At 44.4% G+C, this 22,255-nt stretch overlaps 1 protein-coding gene and 1 non-coding gene across 2 annotated transcripts in view; one reads left to right on the top strand and one right to left on the bottom strand.

Moving 5' to 3' along the window:
* Positions 1 to 22,255, bottom strand: part of CLASP1 (cytoplasmic linker associated protein 1) — a 189,013-nt gene that overhangs the window by 114,978 nt on the left and 51,780 nt on the right. Inside the window, exons 3-8 of the mRNA XM_074828769.1 lie at positions 19,257 to 19,335; positions 18,911 to 19,014; positions 18,333 to 18,424; positions 18,170 to 18,245; positions 15,178 to 15,275; positions 14,000 to 14,067 (exon numbers count right to left, since the gene is read on the bottom strand). Coding sequence (XP_074684870.1) covers positions 14,000 to 14,067; positions 15,178 to 15,275; positions 18,170 to 18,245; positions 18,333 to 18,424; positions 18,911 to 19,014; positions 19,257 to 19,335 — 517 coding nt within the window. The remainder of the gene's footprint in view (positions 1 to 13,999; positions 14,068 to 15,177; positions 15,276 to 18,169; positions 18,246 to 18,332; positions 18,425 to 18,910; positions 19,015 to 19,256; positions 19,336 to 22,255) is intronic.
* On the top strand, positions 20,433 to 20,549 carry LOC141925551 (U4atac minor spliceosomal RNA). Its single transcript, XR_012623888.1, has one exon. It is a non-coding gene; the product is annotated as a U4atac minor spliceosomal RNA (small nuclear RNA).

The following is a 22,255-nucleotide window of genomic DNA, read 5'->3' as shown; positions in this document are numbered from 1 at the left end:
TTTAGTTTTTCTACACGGGAAACTGGGTCACAGAGCTCAGCCAGCAAAATAAAGCTTATCATTACAAGTAAAGGTTCAGAAGACCTCTAAAAAGAGTATTTTGAAGAACAGCATGAAGATTAAATGGAACAAAATATAGTCTCACCTACTAATTTGTAGCAAGCTCCTCTGCAAATAGAAAATTAGAATACATCCACATTTAAATATCAAGCTTTAAGTTCTTAATGTTAAAATCAAAGAGTAATCTGCATCTTAATTCTTCACTAAATATGGCCATGTGCAACTTGACAATCACACTGATGACAGACCAATAAAACTAGTATAAAGCATTCTCATCAATTCTAGTATAACCCCAAATCAGCAGAGCATGTACATTAAATTATACACGCTGCCATTTATAGAGGTGCCTCTGTTGTGGCTTGCAACCGTTTCATGCTGATGTCAGGTCTTGTTGTTAGCTGAAGTCACATTTTCTTCTGCCTTTAGCCCTGTTACCATTCTTGATAAAGTGTTCAATAACAAACACACCATCTCAAATGACACTGGCAATCTTCGTCTTTAGCTTACTAAGACACACAGCTATAAGAGAACTGAGTAAAAAAAAAAAAAAAATTTGATGAATTTGGAGATCTTAGATAACTACTGCCTCCTACTGAAGAAAAAATAAAGTCACAGAATAATTCAGGTTGGAAGGGACCTCTGGACGTCAAGTGATCCAACCCCCTTCCAAAAGCAGGGCTGACAAAGCTGTGTGGCTCAGGGTCTCATCCAGCCAAGCTTTGAACTTTCCATAGATGGAGATCTCTGGTGATCCTGTTCAAGCCTTTCACTCACCATCCTCAAAGTGAAAAAACTATCAGCTCATGGAAAAACGAGCATAGGGCTGTGCCCTTAGTCCCTGCAGTCTGTGAACTACGTGAACTTGCATAAAACCAACTGAAAATCTTTTTCTGGAAGAGGTCTTATTTCCTATTCAGAGGTTTTCTGGAATTAGTGGTTATGCATTATAGGTATAGAAAATTCAAGATTCTAGCTCCAAAATTAAAAGATGAGCTGCTCATCACAGTCTTCTATTGATGTTTGTACTGTGTGCTGTTTTACAGAAATCACTGCCATGTCGTAAGGGAGCAGAGATCACCTGCTTTGAAAAATGGCTGGTAGGGTCATCACTGGCCAAGGGTGCAAAGCACTAACAAACAGTGCTCAGGTGTATTCTCACCTCAAACTGGTAGCAAACAGCATTTTCTAGGGTAAAAAGTGCTAGTTTAGACAGCTCTGTAATCCATCCTTCCTGGGAGGAAGCTGATGAAAATGACCTCCCGCACACACGCTGGAGGCCCAGAAGGGAAAGTCCCACTGAGGCTGATGGAGCACTCTGCCCAGTTAATACAAAAGACATTGTTCCCCACAGTTGTCAAGCAATCACCTTTCCCCACCAAGAGTTTCAAACAAAATACTAAGTTTTTAATCCTATTTTTAACACTGACTAGCTAAAGGCTTCACGTTTATCTCAAACTACCCCACAGTACCTTGTACACACAGTCCACCTCCGTCACAAAATACCCTACCGCATCTCCCACACTTTCAGGCAACAGAGTGCATGGAGCTGCTTATACCACACTGCTATAAACAAGAAATAGTCTGGACAAAAATAGGGACTAGACTGCTTTAGAGCCCATGATAATAAATAGGCTTCAGGGAACAACATGAAGGGGAGCAGCAAGGAGCATAATGTGCACATGCAAAACCCAGTCCAGACTCAGATCCTTGGAGAAAGCCCACTGTAGTGAGCCAAGATCCAGCACATCACATAAAAAAAAAAAAAAAAAAAAAAAAAAAAACCAAAAAAGATGTCGGAGGAAGGCACTAGAGACAAGTATGGAGCTTCTTAGGGGGAGGGGACAGAGAATAAGTTTCAGTGAGCTGGTGCATAAACGTTTTGCCTGTGGAAGCTTGGGATCAGATCTTATTTAAGTCTCCAGTGAAAAGGAGCGTGATTGTCTCTCCACATCACAGAAGCTCCGTGTGATTAGAAGTCTCTGCAGATTCAGCTCCTGCCCAGCGCAGAGCTCAAACAGCAGGAACATAAATCGGAGTTGAAGTGCCCTGGCAGAGCTGCAGTGGGAAAGCAGCGTGTCCAGCCCTGCCTCTCCAGGGCTGGCTCCAGAACTGCCCCTGCTCCCTCCCGCTCACAAGCAAGAGTTGGGGGCGTCAGGGGGAGAAATATAAATGATCAAGAACAAAGTTAGACCCATCCTTCATAAAGCAGGCCTAATTAGAAATGTCAGGTCTCATTATGAGCCAGCGCTCCACTAGATAGGAGTCCCATTACTCAGGAGAGATGTATGTGGAAGACATGCATCATTTCTTTAAAGATGTATACATCTTTACTCACACCACACCCAAAGGGAACAGTCTCATTACATGGGGGTGGAGGCAGCACCAACACTAAAAGAGCCAATGCCAACTGAATAAAGAAAGCACTGGGAGAAGCAGTGCCAACACTGTTTCAATACATAAAACTTCTATTTCCCCCTTACCTCTGACAGACTAAGAGCAATCGTGCCTGTAACACCCATACAGGGCTATTACAACATTGTCAACCAGCAGTTTACAAAGGGCCCTGTTCATTTCCCACTGAAATTATTAGAAAGAGACCACTAACATCAAAGGGAGCAGTTTCGGACAAAAAAAATAGTGTAAATTTCTCTTTCCTACCTCCGCATATAAGCATCCAAAACTCTCTTTCAAACCACTATCCCTCCTGGTCTCCAATGAAATCCAGATGTGTTTGATATTCATTGGACATTAGCATCTGCATCTAGTACCAGAGACTTTCATGTCAAGCGTCTAAAGGACTTTTGTGGTGCCTTGACGAGCCCTGAAGGAGCAGTTCAGATGATGCTCTACAGTGAATGTATTTATCTCTTCCTCTATAGCATATTGGCTGTGCTAAAATTCACCTGGCTTGACTCTGAAGGCCAACTGCAAAGAAGCAGCCATTAGCAGTTTTCCTCATGAAGATGTGGCTGCAGTGAGCTCCCTGCAGGCTATATGTAGGGTGTAAACCAAGCCAGAATTATTCAGGGCTGTCTGCAGTTTTGGGCTTCAGGGGAATAAACAAGAAAGAGACTCGAACTGATTTGCACAACGCAACAAAAGGATTCCTTTGACAGACCAGCAGGGCAGAATTAATTCCTTCAGCAGGCAGAAGAAACCCAGTCATTATACAGTATTTGCTGTCTTAATACTACAAAAATGGGACGCTTTTACTTATTATAGCTTGGTTTTGTTGGTTTCACATCACTACATCTAAGCTACAAATAAAATACTTCAGCCAAACATAATGAAGGAGGAGTGCAATGTAATGCCAGACCAGGGCCAAGTACAGACAATGCATTAACTGTACTTCCCACTGGAGTAACAAATCAGCACTTGTCCACTCCTGCGTTTAGAAAAAAGGTCCTCTTCATACCCCTGATTCACATGGCTCTAACTGCAGTTATTGTTCTACCACTGTATGTTAAAACTGGATACACCATCTACATCAGTATGTCTTTCTCAGAAATGGACTTGGTAGTCTAATCTCATCCAGCCTAAGGTCAGTGATTTGAATATGAAAAGTGACTAGATATGGTAAGACCTCCAAGCCTGCAAGCATTTGCTCTTAGGTTCTTTAGAAATTAACCTGGCGCTCTTCAGTCTAGACACTTAAATTAAATCTCATAGTTACGGAAGCTGCAGGTACTGTGGTTATGCTGCATATATAATACTGTTCTGCAAGGGCAGGGATGCTCCTTGTCACCAGCAGGAGAAACATGCATGTCTCATGTACTTTTATTGCCCCTAAAAGACTATCCTGTAGTTCACTGATTACCTTTGGGTGGCTGCTGTCCTCAGAGGCTGTTAATTACAGCAGTTAAATTCGGTTCACTTGTTACATGCTCAACCTGAAAACAAATCTCATCAAATAAATGAGAGCAGCAGCACAGGAATTCATCAAAGTGCTCCACAAGAAGTGCAAGAAATTTCCTCTCCCCCAAGCACTCTTTGGCCATTGCTGAGGCTGCTGATTAAAGACAGCAATTTAATTCTAACTGGGACAGTGATTCTATATAAAAACAGCCCAGAGCATTCACTTGTAAGAAGTATCAGGAGACTACTCTCAAGAGCCCAGCACATAGCCAACAAACAAAAAGGGGGAAAACCCCCACACCTCCACTGCTTTTTGTGGAGACTGAACTATTTGTGAGCCTCAGGCAAAATTTCCTATGTCAAGAACGATTTTATAATTCTTTCCATCACAGCAGAAAGACTGTGACACCTTCACTTGTGCTCACTGAAGTACTTTACGGTGCCTCCCAACAAGCACTGAAGTCAAGAGTGTGTGAAATACATAAACAAACACTACCCAAATAAGCTTCACAAATCTGCAGAATATACAACTATGAGATACGCTAAGGGCAACCTGGTGTGAGTAAAAAGTGACAGCCTTCCTTTAGGATATTTGAGTAATTTGTACTTCTGTCTCTCAGAGAACTGCTGAGAATTAAAAGGCCGACTTAAAATCACTGCTACGTTCACAACGATCGATATATGTGTGTGCACATGCATGTGTATGAACCATCCTATTAATAAATTTGCCTGTGGAAGACGCTGTGTACAATAAATGACAAAGCTAACAGATTAAAAAAAGTGAGATTGAGTTAGTCCTTTCATGTGAAAATGTCACTAGAGTTAATACCACTCCAGGCTTGTCCCCTAAACTCTTTCAGACAAAAGTTCTGCAAAGGAGACCCAGCTAGGCAAAGCATCACAGAAGATAGGAGGAGACTGGTCCAGAGATTTTAAATACAATAATCACTGCAGATTTGAGGCTTTGTTTTACAGATTAAACCAACCTGACACTGAAAGACATGAAAGAAATTGGAGGAAAAAAACACAGCAGAGAAAACAGCAACACTACTAAGCATTACTGAGATGTTACTGCCTCTGAAGCTTTACCAGATGTTACTGCAGTTTCCATGGGAAGGGTGTAGGATCTTTTCTAATTCATCTAATTCTTGTTATGGACACTGGACTGTAGCTTCATCCTTGCAATGTGTTCCAAGCTGCATGTGTTCTCCAAGTCAACAGTTGAGGTCCCTCAGATCCACACTGTACTTTTACCAAAGGGGAAGAAGAGGACAGGCCCTGCCTGAAGAAGCTCATCTCCAGATGCGCAGGATATTCATGCATTTAACCTCCATCAGTGTTAATGGAATTGTGTATGTTAATCTTTTGCTCATGAGGTAGTGTCATCATTTAGCTGCTCGCTCCTTTAGCCTACATTTTATTCATGTCTGTTGGAAATACCACGAAATGCAGTGGTAGAGTGGTTCTGCTTGGTTACACAAAAGCTTTACCAAAAAAGCATTTCTGTGTTCATATAAAACCATCAGGAGTTAGGGAAGTGATAACACATATACGAGAGTAACTCTAGTCTACTGCTTCTTTGCAAGGGAATCCCTAGGGTCAAGGTACTCTGGATTCAATCCAGAAGACACAATAGCACTAACAACTTATTTTTCTTCTGACATGTGCTACTACCACAGTAGTCAAGCAATGGTGACCTGGAGGTCAGACATTTCCCAACAGATAAGACCAGCTGGACTATGGCCCCAGGCTCTTCATTCCACCAGCTGATCTTTCAAAGTTGAAAAGTTCCCAGTAAGATGAAATCATCATGCTTCATTAACAACAACAAATATGTGCTTGTTTTCTTTAACAAACAGTTAAGTACATCAATTATTCAACACAATTCCAACTGTGGAAAAACAGTAAGTATTCTGTGATTCTCAACTCCTCTTTTGATCTGGACAGGAGGAGCCAGCGTGAAAAAGTATCTCAGCTGTAGGTGGTGACAACTTTCCAGTGACAGGTGATATAGTTCACGATGACAAGGAGAACCAGCCTAGACAGGTTTTGGTGTTTTGTTCCTGGAGCTGGGAGGCATTTACTGACTGTTCACAAGTAACACCACACACATGCATCCCCTGCCTCCTCTGAAAGTACATGTAGTAATTGCCTTGGAAGAGCATTGTGAAACTGTAATATTCCAAAAGGATCCAAGCCCCTAAAATAAAGAACTGCACATAAAAATAGCATGTTCTGTCACACATTCCACAGCATTCAATATGCCCAGGTGACTTCCACCTGCTAATCCATTACAAAAAAAGCTGCCAATTAATCAGCACCTTGAGACAACAAATACCAATACAAACCCAAGATCTATACCACCCAGATACTGACAATCTCAGACTTCCTAAATTTAGTCTACTACATCTGCAGTGTAATAAAAATTTCAACAGGACAACAGGTACACTGAATGGAAAGAAGAGGGGGAAGAAAAAAAAGAAGAGCGATGCAGCTTTTGTAAAGATGGCTAACAGAAATAATTTCCTCTGAAAGCTAAGACGAAAGGCACAGGCTTCTGATGTACCATAAATATAAGCAATACATGCTTCCATCCTGTAAAATAATTCTTCACAGGTGAATAGATACAGAGCTCCTCTGCCTTTCCATTTCACCTAGTCCCCTCCAGCTTCTCCAATTGCCACATATATCCTTTCTGTTACAGAAATGCATTTAAAACACACAAATGCACAAAAGCCAGCGATGTCTCCATTTGGCACATTCTTGGAACTGTGATTCAATGATAATTCAGAAGTACTTATAACCAATTTAAATAATCTTCCCAACTGATGCTGCAAAAGGAAAGAGTTAGGAAGTGAAAACCTCAGTGATCACTCAAAAACATCACAGACCAGGAAGGATATCTGAAAATACCTGTCCTTCACCTCTCACAACGTGTTCTGTTCCCTTATATATGCACACATCCTCTTTCTTCACTCCGTCAAGCAGATCATTTATCATATTTTGTAGAAGCTTAAACTGAGCTTGATGCCACCAGGCTACAGATGCTTACAGGCTATTTTTTAAACTTCCACTTTTACTGCAAGATTGCTTCAGTCTCTTCACACCGCTAAAAAGAAATTTAACAGGCAAATATTCAGACACTAACAAATAAACCCATCCACCCCTGTGGCATATTCATTAGCACCTACCTTTCCCTGTAGTCATTATCTGCAGTGCCGGTGAGATGCTGGGGAAGAGCACTGTGCTTGGAGAGCAGCCCTACAGTACATGTCTCTCAGCAACTTAACCACCAGCAAACTCTCCACCCTCCTAAACGACTTCTCTGTGTGACCTAGCAGACGATTGCCACCTCTCCTCCAAAATAAAAGCCGGCTCAGCATTCAGCTGAGCACCATGTGTCCTCCTGTGCCTGCTTGTTCACATCCCTCCCTTCTAAATTTGAGAGGTTAAAATCCAGGAGGCAGTAATATGCTTATTTACAAAGTTGTGTAATGGGAAGGGAGCAGAGCTTGTCTTCTCCATTTATACCTTCCACAAGGATGTACTATCAGTTAATAGCACTCATTCAAATATTACTCAATTACTGCTCTCAGCCCCCATGCAGGTGAAGGGGTATTGCCTTGCTTTTATTATGCTGAGTCAGTGAAATGAATTTTCCATTTCATTTTCTATTTCAGCTTGAGAAAAGTATTCATAGAGAACAAGCCATAATCTAAATTAAATTGCACAAGGAGGTATGAATCCATAAAAGCACAGTGCAGCATTTGTTGGTTCAAACTCTGTGTTATTACAGTCATCCCTCCTTCCAGTCTGTAATTCTGCTGCTTGGATGTGTGTTGACAAACAAACAATATCCCGCCCACAGATGGATGGCAATGTTTGGGAAATGTGGGTGATTTTTCCTCCTTATAATAAATATCAAAATAGCATTCAGTGACTCAGTTTTATTAGCAGCAAAACACAGAAATCTAGAATAGTTGTAGTTTCCATCTAATTGCCTCCAAGTTGTCAACTTCATAAACAGAATTCATGCAGCAAATAGCATATTTACCTTAAACAATATCTCAAATATAGAAGTAGTTCTATTCAAGAGTAACATTCTTCATAAACTTTCAGTAACTGGAATTATCACATCTGCTGTTTTAGCATTGTTTTAATTAACTTGCTTACTCTTGGAATGCTAATTCACACAGGCAACTCTCCTCATCTTACTCTGCACAAGTATCTATGGGGGAGAGATCTCAGCTCCAGACTCCTGGCTTTAGGATCTTCTGCTTCAATTTCCTTGCAACCCAAGACCACTGCCACTTTCACTATCCCTAAATCTTACTCTTCCGAGCAAAGTCAAAATTCAGTATAGACAAGAAAGTTCAGTCCCCTCCCTACCCACCGGCACCATACTAGCACACCACCACAGTATCCCTGTACACACCAGTGTAGAAGCATCTCCCAAAAGTTGTGTGACTTGCATAAAAAAATGAGGGATTACATCACAAAATTTCATATTATGATATTGCAGTGATCAAGAGCATTAAAAACACAATGAAACTTTTTGGTTACTAATAGCTTTGGTTTGGGTCATCATTTCCTATCAGCCTGTATCTCTCAGTAGATGACTTATTTCTTAATCTGTCCTGAAACTTGATTATAAAGTCTTCCTGAGTCCAGGTCTGATCAAAAGTCAACTCAAATCCAAGGAAAAATGGTACATGTTATATTCAGGTCCTTTCAGACATAATACCAAGGAAACCCACGCAGCATGAATTTCTTGGTGTCTCTGTTTATGTCCAATAGTCTCTCTCTCTATCACATCCAACTAAAGATCATCACACAATGCCACACGAAGACAGCAGCTGACTAGCAGGCAATTATTGGTTCTTTCATGCTGAAAATGTATTTGTCCCAGGGGAATAAGGCATCTGCATAATTAGCAAAAGCAGTTACACAAAAAATAATTAGCTTGCTGAAAGCCCAGAGGGGGAAAAACTATAATTTTTGCTTCAAGAGGCTGACTAATTATATGCCAAATAACAAAACAGAGATACACTGAGAATCATCGAGAAATCCAACATGGATTTTAACTTCATATTCTAGCTATAACGGCTGCTAGTAGCCTAGCAACAAGCAGCATACTTCAGCATGCCAAAACCTCCCTCTGACTTAATGAAACACCTCAGATTACAATGCAAACCTCCCCCACCCCACTACATTGGATTCTTGTATTACTAAATGATAAAAAGCCTAGCCAAAAAAAAATTTTAAAAAATCAAGCAATTCAAGATAAACACAAAGAAGCACTAATGAACCACAGTACAGAAAGGTAAGTAAATATAAAACATATGAATTATTTTCATAGACTTAAAATTCACATTCTGATCAGAGCTGATTCATTCAATTTATCCATGGGATCAGAATATGTCATATTACTTTAAGCAGTCTAGTAGACTGAGAAAGATTTCATTTGTGTCTTAGGAACCATTAGTTAAGAAATCTGCTTACAAAAATAACTTACAGCATACTTGCTAATCTCTAAATTACTCCCGATATACAATGCTGTTGCCATCTCTTTCTTTTACTTGAATATCTCTTTCTTTTACTTGAATCTTCAGTGAGCTGGTAGAGGAAACTGTTATCCCAAACAGTAGCCTCAGAGCTGAGACACCAGTTTTAGTCATCATTCTTCGAGCAGTTCCTCCACTGTATTTCACCATTTCAGAAGCCACTGTTACTTTCCCACCTGCCCAATACCACTATGTTCTGCAATGTCAGGTTTGACAACCACTTTCAAGCCTTGTAATCAGCACAACTCCAGTGCTTCTGGGCCAGGGCTCAGTTACGAGTGTCACTTTAGCCAACAGCTTGCTCTTGGTTACCCACCTGAGCTACCCACCAGAGAAGTACAGATTCCCATATATTCACCACATTAAAAAAAATTAATTTGATTTTTGCTAGCAAGCTGAGAAGTTGTAATATAGCTTCAGTTAACCTTTTCATTTCAGAGGCATGTGTTAACCCTAAACAACAGAAAGCCCTTCCCCAACGGGCAAAGCATGTTACTTTTCAGCTGGGTCCGTTCTGCAGCTGGTATGCACCCAACATGGGGAGCAGCTCAGTACAGAAAACCCAGCACAAGAGAGCTGACACTGCTCCTTCCGCAGTGTCTTTTAAAGCTGACAAGGGCTTACAGACTGCAGTCTGCAACGAACATTTGCCAGTCTGCCTCCCAAAACCTCTGGGATACTCACGCAGTCTGCTCAGAGCTAGAAATAGTACATGCTAGCTACAGAGAGGGACTAGCAAGAGCTTTTAAGGAAAGGTACAACGGCACCATATTGCCAAGTCGTCTGATCCAGGCCATGTGGCACGAAGTTAACCTTAGCACTAGCATTAGTTTTGGGTTCACCTGGTGGAGTTACTATCTAAAAGGAGTGGTATTAATGATAACAGGTAGACAGCCTCATAATCAATACCACACTCTGCCAGACCATTGTGGTTTAATCCCAGCCAGTATCCATCTAAGCCCCACACAGCCACTCGCTCACTCCCCCCCGGTAGGATGTGAGAGAGAGAATCAGGAGAATAAAAGTGAGAAAACTTGTGGGTTGAGATAAAGACCATTTAATAGGTAAAACAAAAGCTGCATACACAAGTAAAGCAAAACAAGAGTTTCATTCAGCACTTCCCATCGGCAGGCAGGTGCTCAGCCATCTCCAGGAAGGCAGGGCTCCATCACATGTAATGGTTACTTGGGAAGACAAACGCCATCGCTCCAAATGTTCCCCCTCTTCCTTCTTCTTCCCCCAGCTTTCTACGCTGAGCATAATGTCATATAGTATGTATGGAGTATCCCTTTGGTCAGTTGGGGTCAGCTGTCCCAGCTGTGTCCCCTCCCAACTTCTTGTGCACCCCCAGCTTACTCACTGATGGGGCTGTGTAAGACGCAGAAAACACCTTGATGCTGTGTAAGTGCTGCTCAGCAATAACGAAAACATTTCAGCATTATCAACACTGTTTTCAGCAGAAATCCAAAACATAGCCCCATACTAGCTACTGTGAAGAAAAGTAACCCTATCCCAGCCAAAACCAGCACACATGCTCAAAGGATTAACAAGACTGAGACAACTATTTCCTGAGAAAGGCAAATCTTTTGGATGTGCAATATTTATCATCATCTTCCCTGGTGACTCTGACAACCCCTGAAAGTGTCACCTCTGTTCAAAAGCTGCAGGAGGTGTCAGAGACACAAGAAACTCGACAAACTTAGCTTGTCTTTAGGCCATAATAAACTTGTGACCATGGGTGAAGATAAGCCTCCTTCACTGGCTTATACAACCTCAAAAAGATAAACTGAAAGTTGCACAGAGCTGTTGACACATTAGATAGGTGAGTGTGTATGCTCTGTGCTGTGCCTGAAGCGCGAGGAAGAAGCAACAAACCAGCCTATAGCACTATGGGAAACTGAACCCTCTCCTCAAACACACACAAAAGAAAATATATTAATAACTAATGTTCTCATTATTAGCTTCACAAATGAGAACTGCTTTAGAATTAACTCATGCAACTACAGACTTTTTTATTGTTAGGGAAGATGAAAAGGTTCTGGCAGAGCAACGGGAGATCTTATCCTTTCCACACCTTGCTCTCTGACCCCTTAACGCTCCTCCACTCGACCCAATTCCCATTCCCTCCGGCTACTTTTTAGTGGCAACGGCCACGCAGGAGATTCAGCAGAGAAGTGCTAACACACACACTCCTAGGGATTGCATCCAGCTGCAGCACAAGCAAGGACAGCGAGCCATCAGCAGATCAGGTTAAGCAGGGTGAGGAAGACAGGAGTACTGTGTCTGGAAGCACAAAAAGCCTGTCGATGGAGTCAAGGACATGAGATACTGTAAGGTCTCAGGCACTGTATGTGCAAGAAAGTTAAATCTTCAAATTCATCAAACCAGTGACAGAGAAAGGGGTATTAAAAGAAAAAAAATAATTCTCAATGAAGCCTGAAATCTAATATGCATAGATGCTTTACTTGCTCTTATGAAGAAAAAAAAAGTTTCTATGGAATCTTTCCTTGGCAATTTTAAAATAGGTGGTTTGCTTTCTTGGAAAGAGATGGCACTAAGAATTGTCTGCCCAGAAGAGGTCATCCCCATTGTCCCATCTTGCTTCTTCTGATGTTTTCCATGGCGCCAGCAGCCTTGAATCACACAACAGCATGTGCTGGGATGTTCCGTCTAGAGACCACAACCACCTCTCAAAAGCCAAGGATTATCAAGTGATTTCTCTGGTACTGTTCTGGGTCGTGTAGATGCTAAAATAATTGCACAGCTAAAACCTGAATTGGAAATAAATTAGCTCTAGTTTCTTGCTCTTCATTGAAGTTTATTCTTACATGTATCTCACCTATTTCATACTAAATACTCTTCTAATCAGTTGTAGCATACCTTATTTTCTACTAAGATCACCTTCATTTGGACTAGAAAAACCCTCTGTAAACTTAGCTTAAATTTGGCTAAGGACACATTAAGCTCTGAAACCTTTCCCCCTCCCACTAGAGAATAAATCCAACAGAAACCCACCCACAGTCATCATCCCACCACAGCATTTGTTTAAAAAGACCATGTAGCAATACGTCTCACCACAGAGCACAAGTCTGCCTCCTCAAACTCCAGACAACAGCAATCTACACAGCACAACAATGCATCTAATTAACTTTTTCTTTTTTGAAAGCCCATTCTATTCCACTACTATCAAACAAAAATTCTACCTTAGCCTAGCCAAATAGAAAGCGGAGAAGTTGGATCATCAGCAAGCTTGTTTTAGTTTGAGCTGGGATTTCAGAACAAACATCGGGAGGTTGTAAACATTAAGATGTTTGCTAAGGAATTAAATATTTACTTCCCCCCCCTTTTAAAAAAGTACATTTGTTTCTCGACCACACTTTTTTGCCCCTGTAAGCCTCACATACCTATACAGCCACTATTTTCCCACATTATGCAAAAGCATCATTTTGATCCATTCCATCACAGAGGAACTAAGTCTTCATTGTTCTCAAAGGTACAAGAGAATATCACATCACATTTCTGAATATCACATCACATTTCTGAATAATCCAAAATATAACTTCAGAATTTTCAAATGAGTCAATTTTATTTATTTCCTGCGGGGATGATGTTTACCATACCTTAAAATGGATACGGCAAGAAGAATGATGCCTAGAAGCAAAAAATGTACTTTTTCCAATTTAAAAGAGGAGCGACCTTTCTGCTCTCTTAGCTTCTGAGAGCATGGTGGGAAAGACTGGGGACATCACCTATCCTGCTCGTGGCCTTGAAGAGGGTGTGAGCTTGGTAGGAACCCGCAGCACTGAACCCATGTTCTTCATCTCTGCTCTATTCGGCCATTGGCAGAAAGATGAATTCCCTCACCAGGAATTCTCTCAGAAATCTACTCCTATAAAATGAGTGATACTTAGTAAAAATACTTTCTAGCTCATAAGCTTATCTGTAAGAAAAGCAGTAATGAACACATGTTTTTAAAGTAAGCAAGGTACTATTTTCAGACGAGACAGACAGAATTAAGTCTGTAACAAGGGTCTCTGACTATCATTCATAGATGTACAAAGCACGTAAACATAGGAACTGCAAAATACAATCCCTAAACATGAGCTTTAAATGGAACACTACTACAAGAATATGTGTACTTTCTGTACTATTTAGGGCATTAAACTGAAAAGGTTTCTTCTCTGAAATTACTATTTATCTTATGAACAATTTAAAGATGCACATGAACTTGAGAACAGAAGATGCATTTCCCTAATGAAACTCAAGAGGAAAAGAAGGACAGCTCTTACAACACCTCCTGTTCTTGAAACTTACACTTCATTCTCCTTCTGATACTACTAGGAAGACAGAGCAGATTAACTAAACATCAATTTTGTTTGCTGCAAGAGCTACATGTATATTTCTGAACAATCGCCCATACACGTTTTCCCTAACAGAATGCTTGCTCTGTGTCCATTTGAATGCCTCACCAATTGAAAATTGCTAAAAACACCAAAAAGAATACAAGTACTTCTACTCACCACCTGAACTCTGGATCATGTTTCCAGATTTTTGGACCTCATCAAATTTTGTAAAAATTACATTCAACCTGTTTGAAAGAAAGAAATATACAATGAACAATTGAATTTAATTTTTAGGACTCTTCTAACTTGTTATACGACAAATTTTGCTTCACTCAGGTCATTGGGAGCACTGTCAAAAACATCAGTGTGGAGGGAAGTTATTTTAAAATAAAAAAATAATCACAACGTGCAACAGCTGATAAGAAAAACTGAGAAACAACTGATACTACAGGAGGTGTAAGAGAGATAATTTGAAATGCTACATTACTGAAGATGCAACATGTCTAGTTGTAGATGCATTTCCAGTTCATTACCACTTTGCCTAACATAACTATTCGCAGAAATGCCACAAAAAACATCCCTAAAAGACAACTTCATACAACATTTGTCTTTGGCACTGACACTTCTTTCCCATTCATGTCACAGGCCTGGTGGAGCAGAAGATCAGAAGATCCTTATCACATCTCATTATTCCTTCCCAGAGAGTTTATTACTTTAAGCCACACTGCGGCAGCAATGTTTTCACTGGAGAGAGAGAGGCAACAGTAGTGTCTCTCCTCGCATGCACCCCACCTCTGAAACCTCTTCCCTCCTGCCTCTGTGCACTGACGTGCTGCCATCTACTCTATCCTCAGGGCCAACCACACTCCACCCCACACACTAGAGGTTGCAGCAACATGCAGAGCAGCTTTCTTACAGCACCTGAAGCAACAGCAGCAGAGAAACAGGGCTTTGGTTTTGGTGTGGATTTTTTTTTAATAAAGCCTTGGAAATTGTCATATTTACTGTGGGGTTTTTTTTCTTTATGACAGCCTTCTAAGCTGCATAAACACAGGCTACTCTGAAGTGTCCTCTCTACACACGCAGAACGTACAGGAAAAACACCACATTAAATCTTCAGTTAACTATACATCTATAATAATTTTATTGGTTTTCTAAAGATGCTGTGTCATACTTCGGCAAAGGTACAGGATCCACATTACATGAAACCTGAGTAAGCGTTTGAAGCATGAAAAACGCCAAACCCTGATCCCAGGAAAAGGTTCAATCATGCAGCTCCTGAAGCCTTCTAAAGGAAGGAAGGGAATAAAAAGCAGCCCAAAAATCATGAATGCATAAGGACATTCTCAGCTTACCGAGACTGGGGTAATCCTTTTTTACTGAGATCAGCCCTTACACGTTCACCAACATGTCTGTAAATTTCCACAAGGCTGTTTATTGCTGCATCTCGAACCTGAATGTGAGATATGAGAGAAATCAGTCATCTTAATTTAAATAAATAAATCCCTGCCCTACACCTTGGAGAAAGAGATTTGCATATTTCTTGGCAACAACAGTTGCCACTATACACATTACCACAGAGTTCATGAAGGAGCTTCCATCCTTGCATTTCAGATATTAGCAGTATCAGCAGGTCTAATTTAATTGAAAAGGCAGTCAAGACATAAAATGAAAGGTTTCATACATAGGGACACACACAGGGAGCTTGGCTGCCTCTACCAAACTCCACCCATTGTGTGCAACAGGTATATTTACTGGATCAAAAAAGCAAGGAGACACAAATAGACATTATACTGCTAGTATGTTATAAAACAAACTGACTTTTAATGCCATCTTACAAACTTACCTTTCTGTGTTGATAACAAAATATGGAGGGAGGGAGGAGTAATCAGTCACCTCAGTCACCACGAATCTTGCATGTTTTCCAAACTGATTTGCAAGAAATTACAGAGTACATCGTTCCCTCCACCCAACACAAGAGTCACAAATCTGATTAAAGTGTCACCTTTCTGTACTGAACTTCCTTCCTCCATCAGACACAGCAAGCGGAGAAAGGAAACTATCTGCTTTGCTTGCAGAAACACCTATGAAGCTCTGCACTTCTGCTTCTCAGAAGATGGCCTGGCAGCTACCCAAGCACCTGCACACATCAGGACTAGACACAGGATATTTTGTAGGCACAAGCTAGAATCACCTATAGGGAGTCAAACGGCAGGCACACGTGCCCTGCTTCCTAGCCAAAAAAAACTTGACACTTGACTCACGCTCATCTCACTCCGTTCTCCTGCTCCACAGCCTTCCCATTCAGCAGGTCGCTGCTGGTTTCCAAACCCTTGCGTTCACTCACGCCAGCCCTTACTCTTACCTCTCTCCTCTCTGCCCATCAGCCCCGTACACCACCAGGCAGGACTTTGGGACACAGCTCAGGAGGGACTCTTTGGTGTTCCCAGCTTCTGAGTACAGAGGCCCTAACCCAGCCTCACTCTCTACCTCTGACAGCCAGGGAGGAGAGGTGGCAGTGCCTGCATCGAGCCTGCCCGCCCCGGGGCCCTGACCCACACCCCAGCCGCAGGGGCACAGCAGCCAGGGAACACTGACAAGCTCTGCCATACCCCCCCAGCCTGCCACCGTGCCCCCTCCAGCCGGGGCACGCCGTGCAGCCAGCCACAGAAGTCCTCACTGCCTGATCTGGAAGGATTGTCTGAGTGTGTCAAGTTAATCAGAGGTATGGTTGCAGGACTGGGTAAACCCCATATTGGCAGGGAACCCCTACTATCATACTTGCTTCAGTCTACCACAGAAATAACAAAGCTTTAATGCTCAATGTTATTTTTGAGAAAATAATCATACTTTAAATACAGTTGTCATACCAAGTGCTCATTTGGTTACACAAGCTCTTAAACTGCATTAGCTGAAAACAACAAAACCTAAAACACACTCATTCTGGGAAGGGCAGTAACCAAACAGCTTCCATGTCCACAACAAAGGGGAAAACCACTGCACTTGAGCCGGATCTGTGTTTCTCCATCATCTCTCACCAAGAGAGGGCAGCATTGACCGAGCGTCGGGTCTCCCAGAGCTCAGGAGAAGCCACTGGCAGCCCAGGAGCAGCCCGAGGGGAGCCCGGGACCAGCCCCTGCCCCAGGACAGGCACCGGTTCAACCAGGAGCCACTTTCACAGCGATGTGTGTCTGATCAGTTCGGGCATAGGCTTTCTGGGGATGAGACACCAGATCCGGGATAAGGGGCGATCAGCCTCATTTCCCACTGCAGCTGGGGACTAGAAAAAGGAGCTGTGCCAGGCACAAGGGAGAGGCAGTGCAGAGGCAAAACGTGTCTCAGACCCCTCATCAACTCGCCAATGGCAGGACCAAGGTGTCTGTGCAACAAGTCAAAGTCCTAAACCCAGTGTCCCCTCAAAGAGCAACAGCTTGCTCAGCCATGGTTCAGCACTACAAAGGACCCTGAACATGAAACTTCTGTCAAAACTTCTCGGGGTACCAGGTTTATCCTCCTGCCTTGGCACAACCAGCAAGGGAAGGCTGCTTCACACTCAGTCCAAATCTTCAGCAAGGGGAGGCCCTGACAGCCATGGGAAGATGCCCAACTCCAGACCCAGCGTAAACCCATTCCCCAGTTGGCCATCCCACACTAAACACCCACTCCAGACCTGGATCACATGTGTCCACCCATCCTGGGCAGGCAACAGCGATATTCAAAAACTGGTAGTACATGTTACATGACATTAGTTTGAAACCTGCTTCCCCACCCCACCTATTCTCACTAACCTCACATACTTGCATCTAATTTCAGGTTAGGTCCTGTCCAGGGCAGGACAAAAAGCATGTAGAAGTGACAGATTTTTTTCAGCGAGTATGTTCATTTGGTTTGCATTGCTGATTTAAGGTCCCTATACAGCTTGCCTTCCCTCCACTCCTCATTCAGAATCTCCCCATACAACTTCTGGCAGTGCACGCGGCCAGGCTGTCCGACTGGTCCCATCTGCCCTCCCTGCCCAGACTGGTTCTTCTCTGAAGGTGAAGGGTGCTGCACCGAGCCCAGAGGGATCTCTGCACCCTCCCTTGCATTCCAGCTTTAAGGCAAAGCAGTTCCCTTCCCACAAAGGTTTTCTATTTTGTTCCCCTCACCTGCAGATTCATGTTATTCTGTTCAAGACTTGGAGTAATTGATATGCTGGTTTAGGCACACTTCAAATCTTCATGAACAGCACGTACAGAGTTCACCAGCAGCAGAATTAACTAATTTACCAGTCAGAACACAGAGCCCCACACTCGCCGACAAAGCAATCAGCACAACCTTTAGAAGCGACTCGCAGCAAAAGCTTACCTGGCTGTTTGGATCTCCGAGTAAGTTACATATATGTGGCACTATCTTACTCAGTGTTAAACTCTGAGCTCCAGATCTAGGAATAAAGAATAAAAGGGCACCACTGTGAGTAACAAAGCAGGCTTGTGTACATAATGTAGGTTTGCAGGAGGTTCTGACTTACGCATTGAGTGTTGCAATAAGGCAGAGGCAAATCCCTTCTCTTGTCCGGAAATTCTTGTGTTTGAATCCTCCCAGCATCCTGTCCCACACGTACTGTGGAAGACAAAAGGTGAGACAGGAAAAAAGAAGGCAGGGGAAGAGAGATTTTTTTTTTCTTCCAGCAGACATACACCATAACATCTCTGGAAATTAAATATAAGCTTTACATCCATCCAAACAGAACAAGACAAGAAGCAGAAAGACACTCTTAGATCTGACTAATTCTTTGTTCTGTGCTGACTTCGCAGTAACTCCCCACTAGCTAAAACATACATCTACTTACAGAAAACAAGTACCTTCCAAAGACCCAGAACAACTACTATGACATCCAGCCATCCCATCCTTGGAAAATCCACTGACATTCACACTCCCACGTGTATCCTGACATGAAACAGTATTCTCAAGTGAAGCAAATATCTCATAACAAGGCATACAGAGATGAAGCTATTTCAGACAGAGCCATGGGAGAACACCCTCTGACAGAAAAAAGTTCTTTTTAAGCAGTCAGTCAGTCACACTGCAAAGGGCTGTTGAGCATACCTGAGGGTTAGCAGCTTGTTCCATGATTTTCAGCAGCAAGGTCTGATCCTGCTCCCTCACCGAGTCCTTAGAGTCTCCCAGCCTATCAAGTAAACTTGGCAGCACTGAGCAAAGAAAACAGAAACGTCCAAATCCCTCAGAAGAAAACTGTCACAGTGGCGCAGCCCCTCTGCTCTCCCCCACCCGAAGGAGGGACCATCCCTCCCACCCTTCAGCAGAGCCTGAAACCACCAAAAGCCTCCCCAGTGCTTTCCTGGGGAGAAAGGCGGCTTTGTGTACAGCAGCCAGAGCAGATCCCAACAGAGCAACGGCAGCACACAGACCCCCTCGCCCACAGACCCCTTACCTGTGCCAATCTGGGCCTTGAAACGATCTTGCAAGCGGGACACTAGTGCAGAAAGGATGTCAATCCCCAGGAGAACCACCTGCAAGCACAGGACAGACAGTGTTTTAGCACACAGCCCTTTGCCCCAGCCAACCCACAGGAGAAGGGCCCCTTCCTACCCACAGCATCGGCACTGCTCAACTAACAGGGGTGCACAAGTACGCCCAACTCTTCCTTGTGTGGCTTCCAACAGGCAAGCCGAGTGGTTTATAAACAGAAAAGCCCCCAAATTATTGCTCCCTGGGACATTTACAAGTCAAAACTCACTGCCAAGAACCTGACAAAGCCAACAACTGTGACTGCTGCTCAATGCTAAATTCATGCATATATGTGTGCAATGTACGCATACCATACGCATAACAATTCCAGTATTTGCTGTAACTAATGTTTCTAATTAATTGTAATTACTACACATATTATTAGAAAATGGTGTGCACTAACTGCTACTTAATAATTCTCTTGCAGAAATTAAACCCAATACTTTTATGACGTAACTGAAACCCAGGGAAAGGCACCTTGTTTGAGAGAAGCTTCAGGACAGGTTACACATCAGAAAACGCATTTAATAACTTAAATACATTATATAATGAATATACTGTGTAGCTTGTATACTAAATACTTGGCAAGACCCTATAGCTGATGATAGCTCTGGTATGAGACAGCTCTTCCTAAAAGTTTTTAGTGAGGCACTGCGGTTAGTAACTGCTGGAAGCCTGAGGGACAGCCACGCTGCTGAGGCGGTGTCACCGGGGCTGCCAGAGCGCAGCCCCGCTCCCTGCACACCCGTCCGTCCGTCCGCCCGCCCCCCCGGGCGCGGCTGCTGGCGGGGCGGCCGTGCCGGGCAGCGCCGCGGGCGGGCGGCAGGGGGCGCGCTCGGTCGCCGCTGCTGGCCGGCCCCTTATGCAAATACTGTCCCGCGCGGCGCAGAGCACTCTGGGTAGCGCCGCCACAGCCGACAAAAAGGCTTAAACCGGAGCCGCAGACGACAGCGAAACGCCTCTGTCCGCGCCGCGCCGAGCGGAGCGCGGCCCCCAGCCGGGCGGCGCGGGGGGAGCGGGCCCGGCGGGGCCCGCCCCTCGCCCGGACCTGGGGGACGGTTCGCTTTCCCCTAGCGGAGGCGCGGAAGGGCACCCACCAACCGTCCTTATCTCGGGGTTGCGCGGCCGCCCGATGAACGCGTGGTGAGGGCGGCCCTGCTAACGCCTAAAGCAACACAGCAGCGCCCGCCTCGCGCGCGGCGCAATTTTTGGAACCTCGCACCGCGGCGTGTGCCCGGCGCTGCTCCTGTCCCGGCTCCCTGCTGCTCCCGCCCCGACCACAACCCTGCCCCGCGCCAACGCGGGGAGCGGCGGCTGCTGCCGGCCCGTCCGTGTTCCCTCCCCGCGGCCGCCCAAGGGCAGCGCTCACAGAGAGCGGGGCGGCACGGCAGCGCGGCAGGCCCGTCCTGAGGGGCAGCACCACCACCGCGTCCCCTCCCGCACCCCGCCCGTTTTAACCCTCCTGCGGGAGCTCGCCACGCTGCGGTCGGTCCATAAGCCCAGCTTGCCACCCTCAGCTCGTCGCACGGATTCACAGGAGCACTAACAGCGGGCAGAGGAAACTGCCCACTGTATGTCAAGTCTCCTGAAAAGAAACTTCCTAAATACCTGCATCCTAACTTCTCCCAACATACGTCACCTTCTCCAAACAGCTCCTGTAGTCTTATCCCATCCCAATAACGGATCCTTCAACCACGTCACTTTATTTCAACATCATTTGCAGCCTGCCGACAAGATCTAGAATCTATTCCTATGCCAAAGGAGAATTTTCCTCATGCTTTTATAAGCCGTGTTTCGTTTTCACATTCATCTTGCACACTGGGTTTAATCTACCATTGACAAATGCTCAGCCAGCTCCAGAGCCAGCTCCAGAGCCAGCTGCCTTAAGCCCTATCGCTGCCCGCGCATCTGCCATATCACTCGGCTCCTCCCGGCTGGGGTACGGCAGCAGGGCCCGAGCAAGAGCATGGGCTTTAGGTCCTCATCACTCAAGAGATGCTTTTAACGAAGTCACTGGGGTCACAGCCGGCTGATCAGAGCCCCATCACAGCAGCATCCTGCACCGAGGAGTCAGTGTGCTGCCTGCGATTACGGAGGTGTGCCCCGGGGATAAATCTGATCCTAGGAGAGAAAGGGATCCATCTCTTCTTCAAACTGCCTGCAAGCCAGAAGGAGCCAGGGGAACTCATCACTCAAACATTAAAGGAAACACATGCACAGTGCAAACATCACCAGTTACCCTGCAGTTCGCCCCCAGGATCAGACAGGGAGGATGAGCTAATCCTCCCAAGACTTTCTGCTGTTGTGCTTATAGAAATGGAGAGCAAATCAGCACAGGGATTACAGTGGCAGCTTGGACAGCTACTGAAGAAACAACCACTGAGGATGATCAGGTGTTATTCCCCTCCATGCTGGATTCATTTATCAACCCTGATGGGCCACCTGCCTCAAACTGCTGAAGGTCAGAGGCAGGAACCTGCAACCGTGTATGGATTGGGAGACCCAACAGATCCATTAGAGACACAGCTAACAGAAAATCCGGGGTGTGCCTGGCACATGAATGAAGAATGAATTGAATTCCAGCCCTTGCTGCATTGGACTGCCTGCACTGAAGAGCCCCCACCCCAGTTTACTCCTGAAGCAGTTACCCAAGCACTGCCTGAATGAACACACACGGGTGAGCAGGAGGAACCGCAGGAGCTCTGCAGGGGACTGTCAGCAGGGCCGGAGCAGCGGTGGGCCCTGCCAGCAGCCACCCCCTTGCTGTGATCTCGCAGTGCTCCCTGGGGAAGCCAGCCAGCAGGCACCGCTCCACACCAAGGCACAGGAAGGGCAGCTCTCCACCCAAAATTCCAGGTAACACTGCAGTGCTGATAATTACAGAGCTATTCCAGGCCTTTACATCAGCACAAGTCTTGCTTC

This window comes from Strix aluco, chromosome 6 (genome assembly GCF_031877795.1).
Source record: "Strix aluco isolate bStrAlu1 chromosome 6, bStrAlu1.hap1, whole genome shotgun sequence".
Classification (NCBI taxonomy): domain Eukaryota; kingdom Metazoa; phylum Chordata; class Aves; order Strigiformes; family Strigidae; genus Strix; species Strix aluco.
This window is presented reverse-complemented; position numbering and strand designations above follow the sequence as displayed.